Genomic DNA, 27,965 nt, shown 5'->3' on the forward strand with positions numbered 1-27,965 from the left:
ATAGTATCGCGGTGCGCGTGCGATAACCAGTCAGCTAGCACAAGCACAATGCCCAGCCCGCATGCGTTGCCGTAGCTTAAAGTTAGTTAGTTGTCTTCACGTTTTCGTGCGGTCGAGCTCGAGCTAGTGTCAGAGAGAATATTTGTCAGAGCGTTATCGGAGTTGATAAACATTTGTTTATCAATCAGCGCAGACGCCACACCTAGAGGCTGCTGCTTGGGAGTGTTTTGAAATAATTAAGCATCGCAATTGAGCTAAAAAGTGTCAAGGTATGTAGTTTTTGAATTTTATTTATTCATACATTTTTTTCTTAAGAATTGCGGTTGATTTGTTAAATTGCAAGTTCTATTAGCTCGTTGAAGTGGCAATGGGCAGGCCATAGGTACATATATAGCACGGAGAACAGATGGTAGTGGGGCCGAAAGGTTCTCGAATGGAGACCGCGGATCGGCAAGCGCAGCGTAGGACGTCCACCAACGAGATGGACGTATGGCCTGGTTAAAGTCGCGGGTTCACGGTGCAGCCTGCTTCTAACCGAGGCAACTGGAGGTCTATGGGGGAGGCCTATGTCCAACAGTGGACGTCCTATGCTATGAAAAATACAAATGTACTGAGCGGCAAAAAATTTGGCGCTCAAATGTATGCAGTACCTAAGTAATGAAATGAGTCATTTTATGTCGAGTGGGTCGAATTGTTTACCTCTCAGTATAATTCTATTTTTCATACGCACGTAACTATTTATTAGGCAGAATTCCCAACCGGAATACGGGGCTGCTACTTAAGTATATGTATCGGAATCGAAAATATAACTAATATAGAAGCCGTAATCAACCAGTAGGTATGGTAAATTTATCTTTTTTTTACACTCGCTTCGGTATATTTTTTTCCTCAAGTAGGTAGGTACGTTATTTTCTTTCTCAAGTTATCATTACCATCAGCTAGGTACTATGAATAATAATTATTAATAGTAGCTGTGATGGTATTGACTGGTTGTTCGTACAGTCACCTACCTAATCGCTTTACCACAATACTGAAGGGTTAAAGTACAAAATTTAATACCTATCCTTATTAATTAACGTAAATTGAATAATATGTACATACATAGATAAAAAACTCGTGTCCGGTCTAAATTTGTATTCTAGACCTAGTTTACAAGTCCATAATATTAGAGCATCCGAAATTACCGCTCTTATTGCACGTGCAATTTACATTTAAATACAAAGCAGCAGGGCTACTACGAAACTCGAAACTCGAAGTTCGTGTCGTCCCGTCCCTCTCGCTCTCCTATCAAATAATATAAGTGTCAGGGACCGCACGACACGAACTTCGGGTTTCCTAGTAGCCCTGCAGGTTTCCGTTCCCAGATCCGATATACTTATATCAATATCGCTATACCATGCTGTTATATAATTTTGTTTACAGCCAAACAGCGTCTCTGCGGCGATAAGGAACAAACAGTCGTATAATTTATCATCGTAATCGTTATCTACTGATCTCGGTAGTTCAACGTAGCCGCACGTAATTATAATTTAATGGATATTTTACCTATATAATAGTGTATCTGTTGACACAAAACTGGTGACGCTTTGTTGTTTTGTCAGATGATAAGGCGTTAGGTTGCGTTTCCATCAGAGATTTGCCAGGAATGTATATGGTCCTTGCTATCATGAAGCAATATCTTCATGATTCGCTTCATGTACCTAACCTCGCTCCGCTGATCTGTTTCCACTGGAGCTGCGCTGAAGTTAAACGAAGCGTTTCTATGAGGGCTATCGCGTATGAATTCGCCGCTAGAGGCGCTAGTGTAGCGTGAGGTCTCCGAAATGTCAAATCTCATAGTTTTAGGGTGAGCTACGCGGGTTTATTTATAATTAGAATAATTTTGTGAATATTTTGCAATATCTGAAATTCATTATGGCAAATATGCGTTCCGGGCAATGAATGTCTGTTTTGAGACAGTTTTGTCTTTCGGAAACCTTTGACCTCCCTTTTTTCCGAACAAAAACGGGGACTATGCAACACTGTGGCATGCTCGATATATTTATGGTATGGTTTTAAGGTGTATTAAATATGATTTTAATCTAAAATTTGTTTTTACGCCCGTAATAACAGACTTTGAAAGGCATACTTAAAAACCTCACGCAACAGTGCGCCATCTAGTGAGACAAAAAACGATAGCCCTCATTGGTTCGTGACAAAAACATTCCTCGCAACGCATTTCCGCACAGCTCTGGTGGAAACGCAGCCTTCCGATCCGAACCGATTTCATAAAAATACGGCTCGTAGTAGTCGTGAAACTATTTGTATGGTTAAAACGGGTGATAGAATAAAGGTGTGAAAATAGCCGAGGACAAATTGTTCATACTAAAAATCATTCTTGCTACTCGCCGGCGGTGGGCTAGTGCCTTAGATGTGAGCGATAGAGACAAAGTACCTATCGAAGGTCATTGCACGAAATTCTTCCTGCTACGCGACCGTATTATACCGCCGTTTTTAGTCCGCCTTAAGCCGTAATTTGCTGTTTGTAACCTATCTGAATTTACTTTTTGTACAATAAAGAGCTTTACTTGCCACTATAGAAGTAAGTAGGTACTACTACTACTCTAGGCGGCATTTCAATCAGAGATGCGCGAGAAATGTGTTCTTCATGAACCAATAGGAACGCTTCATTTACCTCGCCTCGCTCCGCTCAGCTGTTTCCACCAGAGCGGTGCTGTGCGAGGATAGGTAAACCAAGCGTTTCTATTGGTTCATGAAAAACATATTGACATTTCTCGCACATCTCTGGTGTAAACGTAGCCTCAGAACCTTTTCAGAACTGAGATACGTTTCGTTTGTCAGCAGAGCAACATGACAAAGAGAACAGTGGTCAACGAGGTGTACAAGGGGCTGCTGGAGTCGGTGGCGATCCCGGCCGAGCTGCGCGAGCGAGACGGCAAGAGGTTCGCCACGTTCGGCGCCGTCGTGCCCATACACTGCTGCACCGAGGAAGAGGTGAGGGAGCTCGTGAGGGACCGTTCAAGTAGGTATTACGTAACGCAGTTTGGCTCTTGTAAAACGTTACGATGCGTTACAGTTTTCAAACAACGCGTTACGTCAGTTTTTTTGTACAGTCGAGTTCATAAACTTGTGAGCAAAAATATCTGCTTGCTTTGCTCACAAGTTCACTTATGGACTCCACTGGACTGTAACAAGTACAAAGTATACATACGATATAATGCCCTCAGTTGTTGTTCTTGGCCTATAAATGCTCTCATGCTGAGTTGCCAGTGACTGTGCAAAAAATGCCTACTTAATTTGGAAAACGGCTAAAGAAAAATTAAAAGAATGAAATAGAAATGGTCACTTGGGTGTTACGTAACGTTTAGGAAGGAGGATGGGGGACACAGAAAAATGTTACGGCGCGTTACATGGGGGAAGGCAGGGTCAAAAATCTCCAAAAATTGCGTTACGTATTACTTGAACGCCCCCTGAGCTGCTTGGTTAGCGAACAGTGGGACGTACAGACATACAGGGCGGTTTTGGGAATCGTACAACTACCCCACCCCAGTGTTGGTCCGAACGCTCGACGCACAGTAGGTAGTTACTTGGGCAGTACACGCAATGCGTTCAATCAACTTATAAGGGCAATCTCTTGGGTCACTCATCAAAATCATTTGGTGTGGTCCAAATCCGCCAAAAGTCAGTAGTTGTGTCAGTTAATTAAAATCCTTCTCTTTTTTGATCATCTCCTAAGAATACCTACCATTGGCGTTTATTGGTACCTAGGCAGTTTGTATAGTTTGCTTGGCGCCTAAGCAGCGCTCCATCAGTAGGTACTAGCGCTGCCTATTCAACTACATTTTGGTACTCAATCCACTTAGCCTTATCACAGCTGTCCCTGGGGACAGAACATTTAAAAGTGGATTGACCTATAAGTACTTCCTTATTTTAGCATTAGAAAAAGGGTGAACAATCTTCACGAGTCTTTTTATTGAAAAACGTTTAAAAAAAATAGTAACTATTACTTAAATAATACCAAAAGAATGTAAATGATCATAGTATGTCCTTGCTAATTTTTATACCTACATACCTATGCTGGGACTTATTTGTTAAAAGTATTTTTCAATACTAAAAACCGGCCAATAACAGCGTGTCGGACACGCCCAAAATAGGGTTCCGTAGCCATTACGAAAGAATTAAGTAATATTTTTCTAAGTATTTCGTATTTTATACGGAATCTTCCAAGTTTAGGTATATAAGGTAACGGCGCCTATTACCGTGGTACTTAAGGAAGTTTTCAAATGAGTCCCAAAAATTAAGGGTATCAAAGCTCCTTAACAAACGAGAATATTTTTTTAATTTAAGAGCGTTTATTGAACTTTCAGTGTCTTAACTTTTTGGGCTCGTTTAAGTTATTAGTATTTGATAAAATAATTATTGAAATCAAAATACCCAAATCTTCTATTACCGTGGTAATGGACAGGCTGCGATTCCATTACCGCGAATTGAGCTTCTATTACCGAGGGTATAAAAAAAACGGCAATTTTCTACCATCGGTAAAAGGAACGCGACACATGTTTTGGAACTTAATACCGAGGGATTTAAAAAAAGTAATGGCTTTGGTTCTGTATAATATATTGTACACCAAATATTTTTTGAGAAAATTTAAATAAAAAACTAAAGTATGATTCGAATAGTGTATCCAGCCCATTGTATTTTATTATGCTTATGCCACCAGTTATAGTTTGATGTATGCATGCTGAGTAAAAGTCACAACTTTATCAAAAAAATCTGCACTTACGGTACCCTAAATGTGAATTATTTTAACAGAAAAATAAAATGTCACTCGGTAATAGGACTTCTTTAAGAACCTATTACCGACCCAAAGACAATTGAATGGGTCGGTAATAGTTGCTCAAACATTCTATTACCGAGGGTTATGCGATCATACCATCGTTAATTGGCTTTATTTGGAGTATTGTAAAATCTAATTCCGACCTATAAAAACTATAGGATAGAGTTGTGTTTGAATTACAAATCAAATATACTTATTACATCCTTGGCATATAACCAAAATTACATAACTGGTAAGTAAATATAAAATTTCATCGCAATATTTAAACAACTTGGCAAAATAACGGTTTCTATAGAAACTACAAATTCAGTATTGAAGTTTTTGCTAAAAATTAAGAGTTTGTTAATACTTTTCATACCACGGAAATAGTTTTTTAAAGCGTGAATAGATCAAGATTGGAATAACTGTAACAAATTATATAAACGATAATTTATACCAAAAATAAAGCTTGAAGAACCAAAACTACCACTTTAACTATTACCGTGATATACCACGGTATTACAATCAACAGTTAAAAATGGCGCCTATCGCCGCTGTATTTTATTTTCCATTTTAATCGTATTTCCGGGCCAAAAAATATACAAAAAGTATTCAGAACTCGTACAAAAAACTATAAAAAGCCATTTAAAAACCATAACATTAGTTCAATTGCCATAAATATTTTGTAAAACACTAAATAAGATTCGAGTCTGCTTGTATGTGGTGTCACGCGTTAGTATGGCAAATCCTCTTCCGTCGGTGCCATTTCGGAAAATCACGAATTGCGAGATCTTTGATTCATTCACATACACTAGCGCTAATAAATCCGTGAGTCGACTAAATAAGCTTTTATCTTGTACAATATATTTTTTAAGAAATCTATCGGTTTGATTATAAAATGCGTATTTTAAATTGCCGCGGTGATGGCCGTCGATTTCGATACCCCCGGTAATAGGCGCCGTTACCTTATTATACTTTAGGCTGCTATTTACTCTTAAACTACTAATAATTCTCAAGCAAACTTAGCCGTTAGGTATAGTTTTCCTTGAAAGTTTGATATACTTACTACAATCCTGAATTTTTTCAAATTTCTCCACCCACTGGTTTAGATTTTAGAGGGCGGGACGCTCGATTTTAATGAAAATTTGCACTCTAAAGTTGAATATTTCGCAAAAAAATCACTGAATCGAAAAATCATCTTATCAAACCCGTAATGGTTTTAAAAGACCAATCCAACGATACCCCACACTATAGGTTTGGCTGAGAAAAAAAAACCCTACCACTTTACGTCTATGGGAGGTAGTTACCCTAAAAAAATTTTTTTTAGGTTTTTTATTGTAAGTACCATTTTGTCGGCATAGTTTACAAATATCCGTGCAAAATTACAGCTTTCTAGCATTGATACTTAGTCCCTGAGCAAAGCCGCGGAACCCTAAAAAGACACGTCAAGATCGCTTATATTCTTTCTAATGCTAAAAAACGAAGTAAGTATAATGAGCAGCAACCGCCGGCGCGCAGTCCCCCTCATCTCATGTGTCGGTGTGGGTGTGGGTGTGGCAGGTGCCGGAGTGGTCTCGCAAGACGCACCACTACTGCGGCATCTTCACGGAGGACACGCTGGCGCCGCTCGGCGAGCTGGCTTACGTGCGCGTCGACGAAAACACCGCAGAAAAGGTCAGTCCCTCACTCAACACAACAACTAACGAATCTCTCTTTATAAAGGTGTCCCAAAAAGGACGCAAGGTTTGAAATTGATGAAAAACACATTTTTTTTTCGTTATAATATATCGAACCGCACACGCCAAACTTCTTTTGAAATATTGTTCAATAATAAAAACGCTTTGATCTTTCGTATAACCCGCCATTTTTACAAACCCTAAATATTCAACTGTCAAATAGTTTTTTTAGGGTTGCCAGCACTAAAATACAAAAATGGCGGCAAATTGAAATCTTGCGTCCTTTTTGGGACACCCGATACAATAAGAACATAGGGCTAAAACTCTAAAAATTGTGTTTTCCCAGTGATAAGGGGCCATCTATAAAGTATGTCTATGTTTTGCAGGTGGTAGGACCTCGTGCAAGGTCCCGTGAAGCAGCAGTGCTTGCACTGTTGTGTTTCGGCGTGAGTAAGACAGCCGGTGAAATTACTGGCACTTGAGGTATCCCATCTTAGGCCTCTAGGTTGGCAACGCATCTACAATCCCCCTGGTGTTGCAGGTGTCTATGGGCGGTGGTGATCTTTTACCGTCAGGAGACCCACTTGCTCGTTTGCCATCCAGTCGAATAAAATAAAAAGATGTCAGACCATTTTTGATCATTTTTAGCCCCCACACCTATTATGAAAAAAGGCTGGTTAAATCATTTTCCCAAAGTTGTTATTTAGTAATTGTTTCCATTCCCGTTTTTCCTCACTAATGCTTTTTTTTTCACTATGGTTTTTTACTGTAATCGTGTTTTTTCCCAATTTTTATCTACACTGAAACATACTTACGCGGAGCTCCTACTTCTGTGTGCTTTGTAGCCGACGCAAAATCAACTTAACCTAAACTAATAGACCAGCTGCTTTATGGACTACTTGCTACTTAGACCAGCTGCTTTATAGACCACTTGATAATTAGACCAGTTGCCTTATAGACCACTTGCTACTTAGACTAGCTGCTTTATAGTCCACTTGCTAATTGGACCAGCTTTCTTATAGACCACTTACTACTTAGACCAGTTGCTTTTTAGACCACTTGCTACTTAGACCAGTTGCCTTATAGACCACTTGCTACTTAGACCAGCAGCTTTTTAGACCACATGCTACATAGACCAGTTGCTTTTTAGACGAAGTGAGACTAACCCAGACCAACTACCTATGTTTCTGTGAGAAAAAATGCGATCCTGAAAATAAACTCCAATAAAAAGTCATATTGGGAAAAAAATCATTTGGAAAAGAACGCGAAAGGAAATTTGGCTACCAGGAAGTAACGATTGATGCACCTGACCAACCGACATTCTGTCGGCAGGTGTTCATAAACCGCGCGAAGCGGATGCTGGTGCGGTCGGCGGACGGCGTGCTGGCGCAGTGGCGGTGCGCGCCCAGCTTCGAGTCCAGCAACCAGTACCTGCCCGGCACGCCCATCGTCAACCAGGTACCCCCAAATAAACCAAAAAAAAATAAGCCAAAAAAGCTCATGGCGTCTTTTCTTACGATGCGCCACTCACCTTTTTTGACCCCTATTATACAACTGTTGCATAATAAAACATTGTGTCTTAAGGGCGGTAAATAAGGAATTACGAACGAGAGTCTATTAGGCATTTGCGAGTAAACCTTTATATTTGTAAAATAAAAAATATGATTGTTCCAAATATTGGCGATACCTTAGGCTGCGCTCTTGGCAGCGCCGCTCTCCCTCTCCCGCAGCATGCGCCTGACGTGCGTGTGCGTGTGGGCCAGCGCGCGCAGCAGCATCAGAGGGCTAACTACGAAACAAGAAACTTGAAGTTCGTGTCATGCGGTCCTTCTGAAACTTATACTATTTAATACGAGAGCGAGATGGACCGCACGACACGAACTTCGAGTTTCGTAGTAGCCCTGCAGTACGGGCATTGACTCATTTACCCACCTTGGGCTTCATGACAAGAAAATGTGTACGCGCAATGACTCATTTACCGACCACGGGTTTCATGACAAGCACATTAAGGTTGAGGGTTTTATTTGGGGGTTGCAACCAAGGTAGCCTGCATGTTACGACACTGTTTACGAGCAAGTGTGATGAAAAATACTTACTATTACTTACTTTGCTTCTTGTTTGGCAGGACGGCGCGCTGGTGTCCGTTGTGACCGTCAGAAAGGGGAACCATTACGCTGTTTCCACGTTTGAGGCGAGTGTTGTTTTATTTTTGCAACAATCTGACTATCCCTTGAGCCCTATCTCATCTGATGGAAGGTGCACTGGTTCAGTAACAACATTCACTTTAGGTTTGAAGAGCCAGCGCCCAGCCGTAGGTTGTGTCCAGTCCGGAAATATAGATGGCAGCGCATGACATTCCCCCCCAGTTTGCTAAGGAAGGATTCCTGCCAATGAAACGCTAACAGCATTATAAGAGAAATAAGATGAAGATATTTTAAGTGTCTGGAGATTCGTTTGGTAAATAGGAAATGATTTATTGCAGGCGTTACTTTGCGGAGGTCCATATCAATGAACTAAAAGAATTTCCTTGCTCACCCGCGACCTTACGATAGCTAAGCTTATGCAAAATATGCGTGTTCATGCAGTTCCTAAACAGTACAAGTGTGGAGGTGGAGGAATTGCATGGACACGCATATTTTGCATAAGCTTAGCTATCGTAAGGTTGCGGGTGAGCAAGGAAATTCTTTTAGTTCATTTAAATAGGAAATGGACCTAATGGTTGTGTTTCCTGTGCACACTCGTCAAAATATATCCTGTAAAAATAGACAGACGAACTAACCCCACCATCTCATGAAATATGTACAATGATCTGTCTTACTTATTGATAAATTTGATGAATGCTCAAATTTAGTATTTAGTATTTATTTATTTGGCAAAAAAACATAAAATACATAAGGCCTTATTCTAATAAGTCTTACAATATTATGCACCCTGGTAGGGTATAGCCACATTTATAATAATGTTATCTAATTCTATTAAAACAAAAAAAGTAAGATATCCTACGTACTTGCATTAAAGCTTAAAAACTACGGTTACATTATACTATAAATTAAATTAAACTGTTATAAAACTATTATGGCATTTATCAATAAGTAAGACACTCAAGGACTAATTCAAGAGCCACGATGGAACCTTTTCAAAGGAAAAGTTATTACTATTTTCATTGTTAATTAATACGATGTCACTATGACGTTAACTGTGAAATTGTTCCATGGTCGGTCATGAATTAAAGTCCTTGACCGTACGAGCTTTCTAGTGAATGTTAGGAACATTAGGTACAGTTCATGTGGTCAAGAGCAAGCCCATTTCCGTATAAAAAAAACAGGGATTATAAGAAGGTATATCGTGTTCCCAGGGCGAAGGCGGCTACTTCGACACTTCGCTCCCCTGGCAGGTGCTGGACTCTCCAGGCCTTATCTACGGCGCGCACAGCTTCCCGTCGCGTGCCGCCCTGCGCGAGCACGTGGGGGCTGCCCCCGCGCACTCCGCGCCGCCCGCCCCCGCCACCCCCGTACTGCATCGCGCCCCCCGTGCCCCGTATAGTGCTAGTCGCTGCCAATGGGAGACAGGTCGCACATATTTATCTGCAGGGGGTAATTACGGACGTCGAGTATTTGTAGTCTTTCGCGGCCCGGATTTTGAGATATGGAATTTCCGATCGTTTTTCGTGTACAGCAAGGTCAAAGATAATCTTGAAACGCTTCATTTACACATCCTCGCACAGCACATCTCTGGTGGAAACACCTGAGCGGAGCGAGGCGAGGTAAATGAAGCGATTCTATTGGCTAATATAATAATAAATGAAAAACATATTCCTCACAACACATCCTCGCACATCTCTGGTGGAAACGCTACTTTAGCAGAAAACACACATTTTTTGCATAAAGGTCGCGGGTGAGCAAAGTAAATTGTTTCAGTTCATTGATATGGACCTCCGCAAACTAATAACGCCTGATTGCCTGTGTTCAATAAATCCGATTTTGAATCACGTCACTCGGAAATATCATTCGAAAGGGTATTGTTTTAAATTTCCGTACTTCATACTTAGTTATTATTACAACCGGGATTTAAATGCAACAAGTTACTGCTAAAAGTAAACTTGACGTTTCGACCACATTACAGAAGTTGTGTAATACGGTCGAAACGTCGAGGTAATTTAACAACAAATTAAATTTAATTTACTAGACTACTTATTTAATACTACCCAAATTAATTATTTTATTACTTTTTTATTTTATTCAACTGGATGGCAAACTAGCAAGTGGGTCTCCTGATGGTAAGAGATCACCATCGCCCATAAACATTTGCAACACAAGGGGTATTGCAGATGCGTTGCCAACCTAGAGGCCTAAGATGGGATACCTCAAGTGCCAGTAATTTCACCGGCTGTCTTACTCTCCACGCCGAAACACAACAGTGCAAGCACTGTTGCTTCACGGCAGGATTAGGATTATTAATTAATCCTTTTGAGCGCCACGGTCGGCAAAACGCGACAACTGAAAATTGTGGCTTGTGCCATAGGCGCTATGTCGGCATTAGGTACGTGGCGCCTGTGGAGCGATTTTCCGATATATTTTTGTCTGTGGCCGACCATGGCGTTCAAAAGGTTAATTAACGAGGCTATCGCGTATGAATTCGCCACTAGAGGCGCTAGTGTAGCGTGAGGTCACCGAAATGTCAAATCTCATAGTTTTTGGGTGAGCTACGCGGGTTTATTTATAATAAGAATAATTTTGTGAATATTTGCAATATCTGAAATTAATTAGGTATGGCAAATATGCGTTCCGGGGCAATGAATGTCTGTGTTTTGAGACAGTTTTGTCTTTCGAAAACCTTTGTCCTCCCTTTTTCCGAACAAAACGGGGACTTTGCAACACTGTGGCATGCTCGATATTTTTATGGTACGGTTTTAAGGTGTATTAAATATGATTTTAATCTAAACTTTGTTTTCACGCCCGTAATAACAGACTTTGAAAGCCACACTTTAAAACCTCACGCAACAGTGCGCCATCTAGTGAGACAAAAAACGATAGCCCTCATTAAGTGTTAGTTATCTATAAGATAGCTGCGCTCCACATTGTAACGAATAGTATTAGTATGCAGGTTGTGTTTGCCTGTTATTGGATTGACACTCTGTTTATGTTACCAACACATCGCCTTTCTGTTATTTTAATAGTATTAATATATCGGTAGGCAAACCAATAAATAAAAATTAAATAAATTTAAACAATATGGCCGAAGCCAAACTACGGCTAAACCGCCGCGGTTTTTAACCGGCTCTCTTTTAACCTTTTAACCGCCACAGACGACAAAAAAAATTCTGAAAATCGTTCCATATGGGCCACGAAATGCCGTCATGGCCACTATGGCACTTTTTACCGACCGCGGTGGTCAAAGGGTACCAAGTTAACTTAAACCCGCCAATGCGGGCCGCTTGCATTACTTTACTTGATTCACAAAGTCACGCGGTTAAGTCCCGGGTGTAATACTTTTTTAAACGGACTGTATTTGTATTTTATGCCAATACTTTATTGGTTACTCCATTGTTTTTGTTATCAATAAAACGTGTATAGTAAAGTAACTTTGTTTATTTCTTTTTAACCCTAACCTTTATAACTAGATAACATGTTTTAAACCTTATTCTATCACAATACGGTATTTGACAACTCCTGACTTTGCCATATCTTAATATTATTATGAAAATATAGATATTCAGATAGTGTTTAGCGAAGAGAAAATTTAAATCGGTTGAAAATTGGATTTATAGTGATTTTTTGAAAAATCTATATACCTGTCTCTTTCTCAAACGCTTTTCTCTATGCAGCAAGTATGGCGTCATATGCCAGTATGTCTTTCTCTGTCTAATCTTGAATTTCAAACCTTTACAACTTTGTTATTTGTAAAGGTAGCTTAAAAATTGTTTTTCTATTCGATAACAGGCATTGTGTAGTTTTCACTTATAAAACATACAAAATAGTCAAATACCGTATAGTCTTAATATACATAGGTACTTCAGTCTTCAACAATAATAAATACAAAATAGTTAATTAGTTACTGCGGAGCATGTTAATGGGAATATTTTGGGATGTCCCGCCTTGACTCAGCGGTGGTCAGTCCAAGTACATCCTGACGAGGGAGTCCTGAGCGGCGGGGCAGCGCGTGACCGGGCACGTGCCGTGCGCGCGCACGTGCCGGGAGATGCACGCGTAGCAGAATATCAGCCTGCGGGAGGGGTCAACCAACTATACTTGAGGGCGGTTAAGGGTGTCTATTCGAGCGTTTCGATTTCGACCGTCTCATTTTGCTCGACACTCTTCTGTAAAAATGGCCGAATATTCTGATACAGTTATTAGTTATCTGGTACAAATACAGACCCCCTTATTCATAAAACTTAACAAGCCTATGTTAACTAACAAATGCTTTGTCCCTTTCTAACAAATACAAATGTCGAAGTGACAGATAAGGACAAACGAATTTTAGCGGCATTTAACTAAAATAGGTTTGATTGTCGTTTATGAATAAGGGGGAGAACTTTAACAAATAATCGAAAACGATATCAATATCACGTTTCAAACTCGTGATTCTCACTCATAGTCAAAATACCATAAACGCTATCACGCTATTTTTACACGAGTAATATTTACCTCGACGTGACGTTGCCGTGGTCACGAATAGGCAACTGTAACGTTGCCGAAACGTCGAGGTAAATATTACTCGTGTAAAAATAGAGTTTATGGTATTTCGACTACGATATCAATATCACCTACAGCCGATTAGTAAAAAATGTGACCAGAAAAATGAGACAATTGAAACGAAATATTCGCCCTTAGAAAGGCTTATATGTAATTGGTATGTTTTAAATATTGAAATTCCCCATTAAACGTCTAAACATTATCATTTCTGTATTGAAACACATTAGTCTAGTTTGTATTACGGAATTTATTTAGCAAAATCCCGGAATTTCCTAAATATATATATATTTTTTTTATTATTTGACGGGATGACAAACGAGCAAGTGGGTCTCCTGATGGTAAGAGATCACCACCGCCCAGACAGCTGCAACACCAGGGGGATTGCAGATGCGTTGCCAACCTAGAGGCCTAAGATGGGATACCTCAAGTGCCAGTAATATCACCGGCTGTCTTACTCTCCACGCCGAAACACACCAGTGCAAGCACTGCTGCTTCACGGCAGGATTAGCGAGCAAAAGGGTTGTAAGCTTTAGATGGCAAAATAGGTGCAGCGGAGATGTGGAAACAAGAAAACAATAATGTAAAAATACAAGATTCGCGAAAAAACGGTCGCGAGGGTAACACGCCGTCCGTCCGTCCGGCTCGTATATTTGCAACTGCCCTCTGGTGGGGCGCGGATCATGACAGTTTGCGTTGACATAGACAGATATACAATTATACAGTTACAGGTGTCTCTCGCGCTCGCTTTTGTATGCGTGTTTATTATAATAAACTATAAAAACTAATATAAGGTAAGTACGGTTATAATTATATGTATCTATATATTTTTCTCTAGTTTTAACATAGCTTTAAGGTCTTTTTCAGGTAAATCACCGAGGGTCACTTCGCTAGCGCCTGTTGTTTACAATCTCCCCCCCAGTGCTGCGTCGGCAGCACTCACACCGGTAAGCGTACAAGGCGGGCTGCGGGCCGCACCAGCACATTCGACTTGGTCTTTATAAGGGCCGTCCTCACGCGCCCGTCCTTGCCGGGGCGCACCTCCTGCACTAGTCCACGCGCCCAATGATTACGAGGAGCGTTTGGATCGGCAACCAGCACTAAGTCTCCGACCTGTAGGTTACGGTGTTCTTCGTGCCATTTTTGGCGCGGCAGCAAGTCAGGTAAGACTTCTCTCACCCATCGACTCCAGTACTGGTCAGCTAATCTTTGTGCTATTCGCCATTGGCGTTTTAAGTAGAAGTCAGAGTCGTCAAATATTCCGATTTGCGGCAGGTTCGACGAAGACCCAAGAAGGAAATGGTTCGGTGTAAGTCCCTCAGGGCATCCAGGCTCCACAGATACGTGGGTCAATGGTCTACTATTTGCCATGTTCTCGGCCTCTGCAAGTAGTGTCGTTAACACCTCTTCTCGAGGAGCTCTTTCCTTCAAAGTTGCCTTTAAAGAAGTCTTAATTGACCTAATAAGGCGCTCCCAGGCCCCGCCATGTGGGGGCTAGCTGGTGGGATAAATGACCATTTAATACCCCGGTTGGCAGCTTCCGATGTCAGTGTAACTTCGTCCAACTCTTGAATAGCCAGATTGAGCTCGGTATTAGCGCCTCTCAGATTGGTTCCATTATCAGAAAAGAGATTTTGTGGCCAACCACGCCTTGCAGCCATTCTACGCAGGGCCAGGATGAGCGAGTCCGTCGTCAAGGTGTGAACCAATTCGATGTGAACCGCTCTGACCGTCAAGCACGTAAACAACACTCCATATCGCTTCTCCCGGCGGCGACCAATTGTTACCTCCATGGGGCCGAATAAATCCACGCCGCAGTAGCTGAACGGTCTTTGATGGTGAGCTAATCTGGCTTCCGGGAGCTCACCCATTCGAGGTATATGGGGCTTAGCTTTGTTTATCTTGCAGGTTAAGCATTCAGTAGCCACAGCTTTAACTGTGGGCCTCATACGAATTATCCAATATTTTTGCTTCAATTCATTTACCACCATTTCATTGTATCCATGAGCGGCTTTCTCGTGGTAATATTTAACAAGTAGTCTGACTATATAATTTCGTCCTTCTAAAATAATCGGTGTTTTCATTTCAGGACCCACATTGGTTGCAGCATCGATTCGACCTTCAGCTCTCATCAATCCATTTTCATCCAGGTACGGGGATAAAGTTCGTAGTACAGGTAAGTGATCCTTATTTAAACATTTTCTTTCCTTTAGCAGTGTTATTTCTTCCCTGAAAGATTGACTTTGTGAATATTTCAGGATTAGACACTCTGCACGTTCTATGGTTTTAGCTTCCAAATGATCAGATCTATTCTTTTTCAGTTTGTAAATAAACTTTAAAACCGCAGCGGTCGCGCGTAGGAAACGGATCCATGATGAAAACCTACTTGGTTCTGGTATGTTCAAATTCTCAGGCTGCTGATGGACTACCAATACCAGTTCTAAATTTTCTTTCTTAATTAATTCAGTCGATAAGATGTCGGTCGGCCACTCGTCCTCTTTAAAATACAGGAAAGCTGGGCCCTTGAACCAATTGCAGTCGTTGTGTAGCTTATATTGAGTCTTCTTTGTCGCTAAATCAGCGATGTTCATTTGAGAAGGTACATAACGCCAATCAAAACAACTAGTTAATTCATCGATCTCACCCAGTCTATTTGCGATGTACTCTTTGTAATTGCGATTTTCATTCCTCAACCAGTACAATACAGTTGTGGAATCGGTCCAGTAATAAGTTTGTTTTGATTTAAATCTTTGCTCATCTCGTATTGTTTTAGCCAGGCGGGCAGCAAGCAACGCGCCTTGCAGTTCGAGTCGCGGCACCGATACTAGTTTCGTAGGTGCAATTCGATTCTTGCACGCAATGAATGAAACGCACACATCGCCGCTTGTTGTAGTTAACCGCCAGTATGCAACAGCTGAGTATGACTTAGGCGAAGCGTCGCAAAACACATGCAGTTGTAGCTCGCCTGCTGTCTCTTTCGCACTCACGTTCGCATTCGTATGCGTGAGCGAGAAGAACCATCTGGGCACACGCAAGTCAATAACCTGTTTTAAGCCATTGATCCAGTCTTGGAAATCAATAAACAAGTCTTTTGTTATTTTGCTATCCCATATAAGGTCTGTCTTCCAGATAGATCTTAATAATATTTTTCCTTGAATAGTTACGGGAGATAAAATTCCGTAAATATCGTAGATGGACATTGCTATTCTCAAAACTTCCCTCTTTGTAGGTATTCTTCGAAATTCGAGGATATCATCGGGTATGTTCTTCAGTGAGACATCCACAGCCAACGAGTCTTCAGTGGGGTTCCACAACATCCCTAAGGTTCGCTGGGATTTATTTTCCCCGTTAATCACTTGGCTTTCTCCATTGTCACTCAGTTTGTCTTTGGGTAAATGTAATAATACTTTTTTGTTGTTAGAAGTCCAGCCGCGCATTTCAAATCCCCCATAACTGTGTACCGTAGAAATGTCATTTATCAGCTTTATCGCTTCGCTCTCAGTGGACATGGAGTCTAAATAATCGTCCATGTAATGACTTCTAACGATGGCTCGCACGGCATCAGGTTTTGCCTTTGAAAACAGTAGTGCATTTTTGTCTTTAATAAATTGAGCGATAAACGGAGAGCAGTTGGCGCCAAATATAAGTGACGTCATAGCATAATGTTTTATATTTTGTGTTTCGCTATCGCGCCATAAAAACCTGAGGGCGTTTTGATCTTCATTTCTTATTTTAATTCTGAGAAACATATCGCGTATATCACCAGTGACCCCAATGCGATTTTCTCTAAATCGTAACATTATACCGTAAAGTGACTGTAATAAATCTGGGCCCTGCAAAAGGTAGTCATTTAGGGATTTTCCATTAGCGGTAGCGGCGGCGTCGAAAACCAGCCTTAATTTCTTTTTTCGAGGGTTGTCTACTCCGAAATGGGGCAGGTACCAGATCCGACTTTCGGTACTTGTAGTTTCTGTCACTTCCCTGGCGTAGTCGTTTTTAAATAAATGCTGAACGCGTTCCCGGTAGCGCTGAGCATACTCCTTATTGCGTCTTAATTTATTTTCAATAGACTTAAGTCGTTTCTCCGCATTTGGAAGGGAATTATTCAACTGTTCTTCACTTCTCCACGGGAGTCCAACCTCCCATCGGCCATTTGTCATTCTTGCGGTGTCATTCAATAGAAACAATGCGCGTTGTTCTTCTTTATTTTCTCTCTTTTTGTGGCAAATGCCTATACTTTCCAACGCGAAGTATTGACGCACCATCTCGTGCAATATTTTTCCTTCATTGTAGGTACTCGCGCATTCACTCGAGTCAATGTATAAAATTGTGTGTGATTGTGAATCATTAATATGAGGCCGCTCGGCCGGCGCCGCCGGTAAGTCAGCTGTGCTGGCAGGCGATAGCGGGGTGCGCCCGCGCGGGGCGGGGCGGGCGACGCGTGCGGCCGGCCCACCGCTGTTCAGCGCGCTGCTGCTCGCATCGCCCGGGTGACGTAACATAACTTGATCGATAGGTTTTGATAACGCCAGGCGCTGGCTTAGCGACCCTTGAATAAGCGGTGACATTATAAGGCCGTGTACACACCATCCTAATGGCGTTAAGGTGGCACAAGGTTCACAATTATTTCGTGAAATTATTCTTAAGGGCATCATGAGGTGATAATTATCTTGTCCTATCAACAATTTAGGTTTAACATTAATATTTTGAAGATACTTTTTTATATTACACAAGTAATCATAATTATTAATGTCTATTTTAGTTAACTTTTGCACTGGTAGGTCTAACTCCGATATTTTTCGCGCTCGCAAACCAAAGAATTGATTATTTTCGTTAGACAATTTAAAGTCAATAAGTTCTGATTTGCACAATATTTCACCCGAGTTCCAAGCGCCACGTAAACGTAACGTTTCAGATTTTCCGGTTAGGTTTAACTGATCCACAAGGTCCGCGGAAATTAACGACACGGTAGCACCATCGTCCAAGAGCGCGTGCGCTGTGATCACACCCTTAGGGCCATGAATTTTCACTTGAACAATTTTTAATAACACTTTGTTATTGTTTATGTTAACGTTGGCCACGGTTGCGGCGGGTAGTGCAACAACGTGTGGTGCGGCTGCTCACATCCATCTTTATCACACATCGGCGCTGGGCAACTCTCTTTGTCGTGATTGCTTGATAAACATTTAAAGCAAATCCCGTTATGTCTAACGAAGTTCCATCTTTCTTTGCGCAGTGACCTTTTGAAAAGCTTGCAGTTAATGAGACTGTGCGATGACAGCTTGCAGTATTTACATTTTTCTTGTTGATTAACTACGAAGTTTGCGTGCTGCTTGCTCGTGCCTTTATCGATGTAGTTAATGGTGTGTATTTGACTAATTCCAGCCTCTGTAATTTTCGTTGCTTCTTCGGATAGAAATGTCGCCAGCAAATCTAGTTTAGAATCCTTGTTTGTATTCTTGTGGAAATGAATAAAATCAGACCATTTAGTGAGAAGAGCAGTAGGAAGTTTAGACAAAATTATGGAACATATGCTCACTCCTTGGAGGTACTCGTCTCGTCCAAGAGTTCGTACAGCTGCCACAAAGTTTTTTATTTTAATGGAAAACTTCACTAATTCGCAGATGTAGTTAGGGGACAACGGCGGAAGTTTTTTAATGTCGCTCATGATTTTATTTATAATCACATCGCTGTTTCCAAATTGTAGTTCGAGGGTTGATATTATTATATCGGGTGCAGCACCACTCATCAGTAAAGCGGACACCGCTTCTCTCGCCGGCCCCACGAGACACTTCCTCAAACGCCATTGGTTTTCTTTTATGCTATAGTTGCAAACCTCTGATGATTCTTCAAAGGCTTGCTTAAAATTCAACCACTCCATTGCATCACCAGAAAATGTAGGTAATTCACGCGGAGTGCTCAAACGACTTATTAAACGTTGGTCGTGATTTTTGGTCGAAGACGTCAGATTGTTGAGAGCCTGTGCTAGCAGTAAGGTAGCGTCAGCATCAGGAACGACCTTGGGTGGGGCAGGGCAGCTGCGCGTGTTGTGTTCGTGCTGATTGGCATTCGCCTGCAGACTTTGATCGATCCAGTTCTCAACTATTTTGTTGTCGTCCACCAGATGGTGACTTGCCTTCGAAGATGCGTGACTGTATTTCTCTTCCAGGGCTTCTAGTTCAGCCGCCAATTTTTTCTTTATAAGATCAGTTTGTATGCGTGCCAGTTCTTCAGCAGCCTGAATTTCTAGCTTCTTGCGTTCGGTAATTAGCTGATATGATGTAGATGTAGATTTCTTCGACTTTGAGCTGTTGCCTTGGCGTGAACCAGGCGGGTGAGGCGGCACTTTTTCAGCCAAATGCAACACACGATTTGTTGACGTACCCGCAACTGGATCGGTTGCTACATAAGTCTTATCGAACCTTTTAACATCTGATTCGGGGTTTGTATCAGCTGGCTCCTCCGTGAGTTGCTCGTAGACATTGTCTTCGCTTTCCATGGCCTGTTCCGCTTTACGAATCTGTCGATCTTTTTCTTTTTTTACAGCGCTGCGGGTACTAACCATCTTGTGCGGCGTACGTATCATGCAGAATAAAACGCAGATCCGGTTAGAAGAACCACTTTTGTAAGCTTTAGATGGCAAAATAGGTGCAGCGGAGATGTGGAAACAAGAAAACAATAATGTAAAAATACAAGATTCGCGAAAAAAACGGTCGCGAGGGTAACACGCCGTCCGTCCGTCCGGCTCGTATATTTGCAACTGCCCTCTGGTGGGGCGCGGATCATGACAGTTTGCGTTGACATAGACAGATATACAATTATACAGTTACAGGTGTCTCTCGCGCTCGCTTTTGTATGCGTGTTTATTATAATAAACTATAAAAACTAATATAAGGTAAGTACGGTTATAATTATATGTATCTATATATTTTTCTCTAGTTTTAACATAGGATTAAGCTCTTTTTCAGGTAAATCACCGAGGGTCACTTCGCTAGCGCCTGTTGTTTACAAGGGTGGTAGCAATCCGGGCGGACCTTGCATAAGGTCCTACCACCTGCAAAATATATTCAATAAAAGGCTTGTTATTTAAAACAGACACTTGAATTCAGTTTTAACTGTTAGAACTTTTTTCCACACACAACTAAAGTATGGAACCATCTAGCTCGTTCGCCATCCAGTCTAATAAAAAAAAACTTCCTGGGACAGTGTTTCCGGAGCGGTACAACTTAGAAAACGAGCCTATCAGTCTCTCAAAGGGCCGGAAACGCACCTGTGATACCCCTCGTGTTGACAGGTGTCCATGGGCGGCGGTGATTGCTTCTCCATCAGGTTGACCCGCATGCTCTTTTGCCACTTGGCTTACACTAGTAAAGCCGCGGGGAGAGGTCCTGTTAAATGCAAGTAACTACTTACCCAGAGACAGGCAGCGCCGCGGGCGTCCTCCAGGGCTGCAGGCACAACGGACACTTGTTGGTATAGCGGGAGGTGGCGTCGCGCTGCCAAATACAACCAAATACTAGATTGTACAGTCGGCCCATGAAAATGTTGAGCACTTTAGTACTTTGTCTCCTTAAACCACATCAAGGCAGAGTGAAACAGGTCGTCAATGTCAATGTGACGTGGTTTTAAGTTGCTTATCATTTTCATGGGCCGACTATACAACAAGAGCATAAAACGAGCCATTTTACGGGACGTATGAACGTCTCTATATCTCGGGTGGCTATATGAATAGCCACCCGACCGAGCCGGTACGGCGAGGGTGGATAGACACGTCGAGGAGAAAATGGGTTTAATGCTCGAGTTTTATACTCTGTTTTTCTTTTTGTTTTATTGATTCGTTTTGATTGATTTTTATTTCTATATAAATTAAAAATGATTAAAAAATATGAAGAAACTCCCTCTAGTATGAAGTCGAATTACTGCCTATATTACTTGTATTGTGGTAGTGGTCTTCTTTCTACGCGGTTACTTTGATCCGCGTTCGACCGTTGTTGCTTAGCAACGTCATCGAAACGAAAATGACGGTTTGGATGGACTCATCTATGTACCTGGGGCGGCGGCGGCGCGGGCGCGGCGGCGGGGGGGGGCGCGGCTCTCCCACCAGCGCAGGAACTGCACCGCGAAGGCGCCGTACTCCACAGCGCGCAGCGCCGCGCTGCCCACCATCGGGAAAGACACCACTGCGCTGCTGCAGACACACGCACAGGGTCACTGGCCTGCGTTGGGTCAACACAGGGTACGCAGCCCCCCTCCCCCCAGGACGGCACGCAGCTCAATTAAATCGACCCCAGTATCGTTAAATTGACCCAATGCACCAATGCACCATAGGGCCATCAGCATCATATCAGCGGTAGGACGTCTACAGTTGGAAGCGGCCTGCATCCACCGTGAACCCGCGGCTATAACCAGGTCATCCGTCCATCTCGTCGGTGGTCGAGAACTTTTTCCTAGCCCGTTGCCACTTCATCGAGCTAAATCGCTTGGCTATGTTGGTGATCCACGTTCTTCTACGTCTCCTCTTCTTCTCTATCTCCTCATTTCTGATTTGACCAAATAATGTAAATGCCAAATAATATTAACACGGCTGACAGCTGCGTTATCAGAACCTGGGTACCATTTGTGGTCAAAGAACACCCTAAAATTATTCTAACAAGCAGAATCACGTCTAGATCACGTGGTTCTACCACCTAAGAACACCGATAAACCTACTTGTTCTATGCAAATAAACATTCTGTTCTATTCTATCTTGAATTCCAGCTTCCGGCTCCATCATCAGCTCAGCTCGACGGTAACGTATCTATTATTGCCATGTCACAGTCTTGCAAAATTTAATTAACAAAAATAATAATAAGGTTACCTGGAAGAGATCGCTCTTAAGCGATAAGGCCGCCTATTGCTCACCTTGTAATTGTAATTTTTTCTCTGTGTATCTGTTTTCTGTATCGCTTACTATGTCTGGTGTACAATAAAGAGTCTTTGTATTGTATTGTATAATTGCAGGCAACCTCAATTTAAAGCTGCCCATGTTCTAATCTTACCTGAATAGGTAAATATTGATTGTTGTTGTAATTTTCTTTCATTTTTCAAAAGATCCCCGAGATCTTTACATCCCTAGGTATGTTAGGGATGTAAAGATGAAAGATGCTATTTAATTTTAAATAAGCTCCATAAAAACCAGTCTTCTCCACATGAGAATGCGAGAGATCGTTAGACCACCCTAAAGGCCTCGCGTAGTTTGTAGACGCCTTCTTAGTTGCAGACGGTTCTGTAGACTTACCTTAAGTTTCCGGTAGCCAGGCTCCTGAACAAATCAGCCCAGGTGTCATCCTGGTCCTGCGGGGGGGCATCTCTCAGCGTGAGCCCCAGCGCCGCCAGCTCGGGGGTGGGGGGGGTGGCGGAGCCCCCCACCAGGTACCGCGCCAGTTGGATGAGGCGCGCAGTCGAGGACAGGAAGTGGACTGTAGAGTACAAGTGGATGGCGGCGCGCCGAGCGCTGGCGGAATAGCCCTGGAGGGAGAAGGAATCATTAAGGTAGTTAGGCACTTCATTTAATTTCATCTCATCGAGAGAAAAATGAATAATGAGATTTCTGGTATACAATAAAGAATCATTGTATTGTATTGAGCGTAGCCATTGGGTTCAAACTTGAGGTGATTAATACCAAAGGCGCGTGGAGCGTGTTAAAGTTTAACAGACGGAACCCATTACCGAGAATTTTAGAGCTGTAAGGCTACCTACTACGAAATTCGAAAATCGAATCGTCCTACTGGTCACGATTTTGAACGGGTCCCGACTCTTGAACTTTAAGTAACTTAAAAAACTCTACACCAACTTACTTTTTTCTTTTTAGCTTTTTAAGGTAGTCGGGTTTTTGTTTTTTAAATTTTGCACACAGCGCACAACAACAATTAATGCACCGCCGACGGGCGCGGCGCGGGGCGGGTGTTATTCATACACAGCCACGGCCCGCCGCACTTTAGACCCGCTCGCTGCCGTCCTGTGTTTTTCTGGGCCTACACTAGCAGGCGGCGGGCGCGGGTGCAGGTACAATCCGTCCCACGCGGCGCTGCAGTTAACCAATCCTAATATTTTTCAACAGGCGTCCACTGGCTCCGTGCAAACCGCGTCAGCTAGCGTAGGCTACGCATAAATCCACCTTCCCGAAGGCCCCGTCCTCTTCCCGCTCTCTCCAAGCCTGCAGGATTCTGTCCGCTCGGTCCCGCAAGTACGGCAACAGTGCCAGCGCCAGCAGCGAGCCCAGCTCGCGGAGGGCGGCAGGCGCGGCGTGTGTCTCACGCTTACCCACCTTCCCGAGAGTGCCGTCCTCCTCCCGCTCCCTCCAGGCTTGCACTGCCCTCTCGGCGCGGTCGCGGAGGTAAGGCAGCAGCGCCAGCGCCAGCAGCGAGCCCATCTCTGAGGCGGGCGGCAGCCGCGGCCCCCCCGCGAACTCGCCGCCCGCCCGCAGCGGCACGCGCACCAGACCGTAGAAACTCTCGGAGAAGGACGCCGCTAAATGGATGGATAAACTTGTATTGTATTCTACCTGGTCGGGTCGTGTCGTCTTCGCTTATGTATGACCCACAGCAGAACCAAGCCCCCTCTCATGGTAGGGCCACACACATCGCGATAAAAATTATTGCTATAAAACTTATGTCTGCGGCTTCGCCCGAAGTGCCGAAGTATTCGCAAATATTCGGCTATACACATTGCGATAACGTGAATGTTTGCGTTATCGCGATGTGAGTAGCCCTAGCATTAGAATGAGAGAGCTCAGGTTGAGTTCCTAAATGAGCTCAGAGCATGGGGCCTACTCAGAAATTCGAAAATCGAACTTTGTATCATATCCCCTGTATCATGTCCCTCTCACTCTCATATTAAATAGTATAAGCATCAGAGGGACGGAACAACACAAACTTCGATTTTCGAATTTCGTAGTAGCCCCGCAGATTGAGAACTTACACACACCATTGAATTAGCAGGTGTGCGTAGGCTTCTTCATAAATTTCGTGTTAAATTTTAAATATAATATTGCACATAAATACCAAGCAATTTAGTAGACGGAGCAGAAAATTGACTTTAACCTACTCCTAGTAACCAGATGGACCTGTTTGGTGTTGCTTATAGTATAGTTTCAATTACAATGCAAAATCAGTGAGCAAAATAGCTTAAGTAACATTAAAAAACTAACTTTTACAAAAATATGTTTACATTGACCTCACCATAATGCTTGAGGTAGTGGTACTGCAGACAGCAGTCCAGCACGAGGAACAGCTCATCGTACCAGCGCACGCACCACCCACACTTGTCTGGATACACCGCGGCCAGGTACTGCCATGTGTATGTAGCATAAGTACCATATCAAGTTCAATTTATTAAATAAAATCATTGTCAACAGTTGAAAAGGAAAAGGTCAGAAACATTATATTTTTCTTCTCATTCTATATAACTTATGTTTTCTTCATATTTCTAGTCTCCACTAAATGACCTTGCTTATACCACTTCTTTGATCTGTCCTTTGTGTAGGACACTGAGCGAGTACTCATGAGAATGAGACTGACATGATCACCTGGAGTGCTCAGACACAAAAAAAAAACACCCTCCAGGCAATCGGATAAAAAGCGATAGAATCGAGTTTTTAGTGGAATGTCCCCCCTGTCTGTGTGTTGCTGTGGTCTTTTCCCCTTATAATTTAAATGTTAAGATTTTTATTCCTTTATTTCTAGCCTGAAACGTCAAGAGAAAAATCACTGTTAGAAGAAATGGGAAAACTCCGATCATTTAATTTATTTGAAAGTGTTTTTTCAGAGTTGACCTTTCGACTCGGTCATGTTCAAGTTTACCTCAAAAACTTTCCTGAAGGCGGGTTTGACCGTGGCGCCGAGGGCCTCCTGGGCCGCCACCTGGAACACCGACGGCGTGCCTTGCAGCGTGCGCGTCAAGTGCGCGGCGTACACAGCCATTGTCGACAATATTTGCTTTTACGTGCACTGAACTGTGGTTTTAGTCAATAACAGTCTCAGTTTAAACAGCGCGATGCTAAGTCATGAAGCATTTTTGGAAATTTTAGCTGTTGTTTAATTTTAGTAGCTAATCGAAATGGGTTTTTCATGTAATTTTGTTTTATTGCCACTTATTTACACTTTGATTGGACCATAGTTTAAGGTTATGTTTATCTCAAGAAACGTCACTTGCCTGAGCTGTCAGGTGCGTTTAGTTCACTGTAATCACCGTAAAGGCGCGGCCACATGCAAATCGCTCGGCTCGACGCTTGTTTCCAGCGTCAAATCTGGTCACGTGACATTCGATCGTGAGAACCGATGGAAATCATGGGAAGTCGTAGGAAGTCGTGGTAGCCTAAGGGTTTGACTTATGGCTCTCAAGCAAATTTTTGAGATTTGTATGCGAAATAAGAAATTTACCATGACCTTTACAGTGACGGAAACATCACGACAAAACCTACACACATAGAAGTCGTTTTTGCACATGAACAAAAACCTATGCTACATTTTATTCCGGGAAAGTGAAAAGCACCTTTGCAATCTTTCAGCCTTGAATAAAATCATAAAAGTTTAGAAACTGCCTTAGCTTCAGATATTGATCATTTGATCAGGTACTTTGCCAACATTAAGTAATCAACCCAGAAAAAAAAGGCTAAATCTATTGAAAATACTTTATTAATTATTAATCAATCATTTACACTTAAATATAAAGGCAACAAACAGCACCTGAGTCACCACGAAGCCCTATTTTACAACGAAGCTGTCACAATCCGAGAGGACTTAACATACGATAGTATTTGGTCCACTATTATTTATCTTTCAACCGCCATTGTCATAAAAAAGCTTATTAGAATCGTATAGTATAAGTATAATATAACTCTGCCAAGTACTGGAAAAAATCTCAGTAATAGGTAATATAGTTTCATGTGAATAAAGATTGTAGTATAAATACTTAATCCATTCCCATCTCATTCCCATCGAGAAAATTCTGAACGCACGACTACTTCCGACTGCTACCAACGTGTCTATTATTTTTTAACCGACTTCAAAAAAAAGGAGGAGGTTATCAATTCGATTGTATTTTTTTTTTTTAATGTTTGTTACCTCAGAACTCCGTCATTTATGAACCAATTTGAAAAATCAAATTATAAAGAGGTGTTAACCACTGTATATCAATTATTAATTTCTCGATGTGACCTTCCCCTACGCTGTCTAGCTGGGTACTGCAGGGCTACTACGAAACTCGAAGTTCGTGTCGTGCGTTCCCTCTAACACTTATACAATTTAAACGAGAGCGAGAGGGACGGTACGATACGAACTTCGGAGTAGGCCCTCCGAGGCTGACTGAACTTGTTGCTGGTATATTTTTGATAGTGACAAAAATATGCTAGCAACAATGCAGCCTTACCCGGCTCTAGAGTAAAATTATTACGCTGTGGGACGGGCGCAGGCTGAAAATCAGCGCTGCAAGTTTCCTTTGCTCGCAGCTTATGCTGAGCCTGAGCCCATTGCCACCTGCTTATGTTTTTTTTATTTGATTATGTAACCTGTCTTTTTTCTGTGGCAATAAATGGTTCTATTATTATTATTATTATTATGATTAAGCACCATGACAGACGAATACGAACGTTACAATTGAAATGCTGGCGGTTAAAGGGTTACAGCCACGGAGAAGACTAACAGAAACACTGGAGAGTAGACGTTATTTTGTTGTAAAGGGCTCACCGATTTTTGGGAGGAATTTGCGCTTATGCACTGTAACTATGGTGGGATAACGTTGCGTGACAAATAGTTTAAATTTTTTGAACTGAGCTCATCCACGGACCTTCATTCACAATGGTGCTGTATATATGATTCTAAAATCTCTTTTTATTCTCGTCCACGCCCGCTAACGCTAACCCAACCGTTACAAAGAAAGAAAACGTTGACTCACACAACATCCGACTAATATTAAAAATGCGAAAGTTTGTAAGTCTGTTTGTTACCTTTTCACGTCTAAACCGCTGAACCGATTTAGATGAAATTCGTTAAAGAGTTATTTGAGCCCTGGGAAAGGACATAGGATAGTTTTTATCAAGGAAATTGCATAATTCCCTCGGGATAGCGCTAAAGGAATAAAATGTGCATGTCACGAAATGGTCCCATGAATTACTAATATGACGAAAAGCATGTGGCTGAATTACTTTTGTTTTTAACTAAATAAATAGTTAGTGAAAGTAAATAGTTAGTATATTTGAAAAAAAAATGAAAACATATTTATTTGCCAATTTTAAAGTACATTATACGTAAGAATTTACATGGCTAATTAATCTAAAGGTAGGAACTAGAGTTTAACAGCGGTTCTCACACTAGGGCGGGCCTGTATCATGAGAACCCAGTAATTTGGCATTGAAAAAAATTAAACTGTAAGATTTCGCTTTTACAGAGCAGAGATGGCTAGCATGCATAAAAACACTAAAAGTCTCGTACAAGCTATAGTTTAAAAGAAAAATAAAAATAAAGTAATTAATTTAATAATACGTAGCTAAAGAGACTGCCTAAAAACGTGTGTGTGTGTGTGTGTGTGTGTTTTATAGTGTAATGTCCAAAGAAAGTCAATAATCAATTTTAATCTTCCAAAGCGGTTATAATCATCTTTCACTACGAGTTCGCTATCATATCGAAAATACAAACTGAGACATGGATGCACAGAAAAACCAGAAAAAGAGACCAGCGCTGGAATCGAACCAGGTCCTCAGCAATCCGTGCTGCGTGCTATAACCCCTACACCACCGCTGGACAGGAA

General features: G+C 42.0%; 1 protein-coding gene and 1 pseudogene across 1 annotated transcript; one reads left to right on the forward strand and one right to left on the reverse strand.

Annotated features, from left to right (window-relative positions):
* Window positions 1–12,069, forward strand: LOC141430914 (poxin-like; annotated as a pseudogene).
* Pex12 (peroxisomal biogenesis factor 12) lies at window positions 11,633–27,856 on the reverse strand. Its single transcript, XM_074091795.1, is given in 8 exon segments — window positions 11,633–12,714; window positions 20,595–20,677; window positions 21,230–21,263; window positions 21,265–21,369; window positions 22,459–22,688; window positions 23,488–23,690; window positions 24,401–24,509; window positions 25,022–27,856. Coding segments are annotated over 8 exon segments (996 nt in total). The 5' UTR covers window positions 25,142–27,856; the 3' UTR covers window positions 11,633–12,602.
* Window positions 27,857–27,965: the final 109 nt, after the last annotated feature.

This window comes from Choristoneura fumiferana, chromosome 9 (genome assembly GCF_025370935.1).
Source record: "Choristoneura fumiferana chromosome 9, NRCan_CFum_1, whole genome shotgun sequence".
Taxonomy (NCBI): domain Eukaryota; kingdom Metazoa; phylum Arthropoda; class Insecta; order Lepidoptera; family Tortricidae; genus Choristoneura; species Choristoneura fumiferana.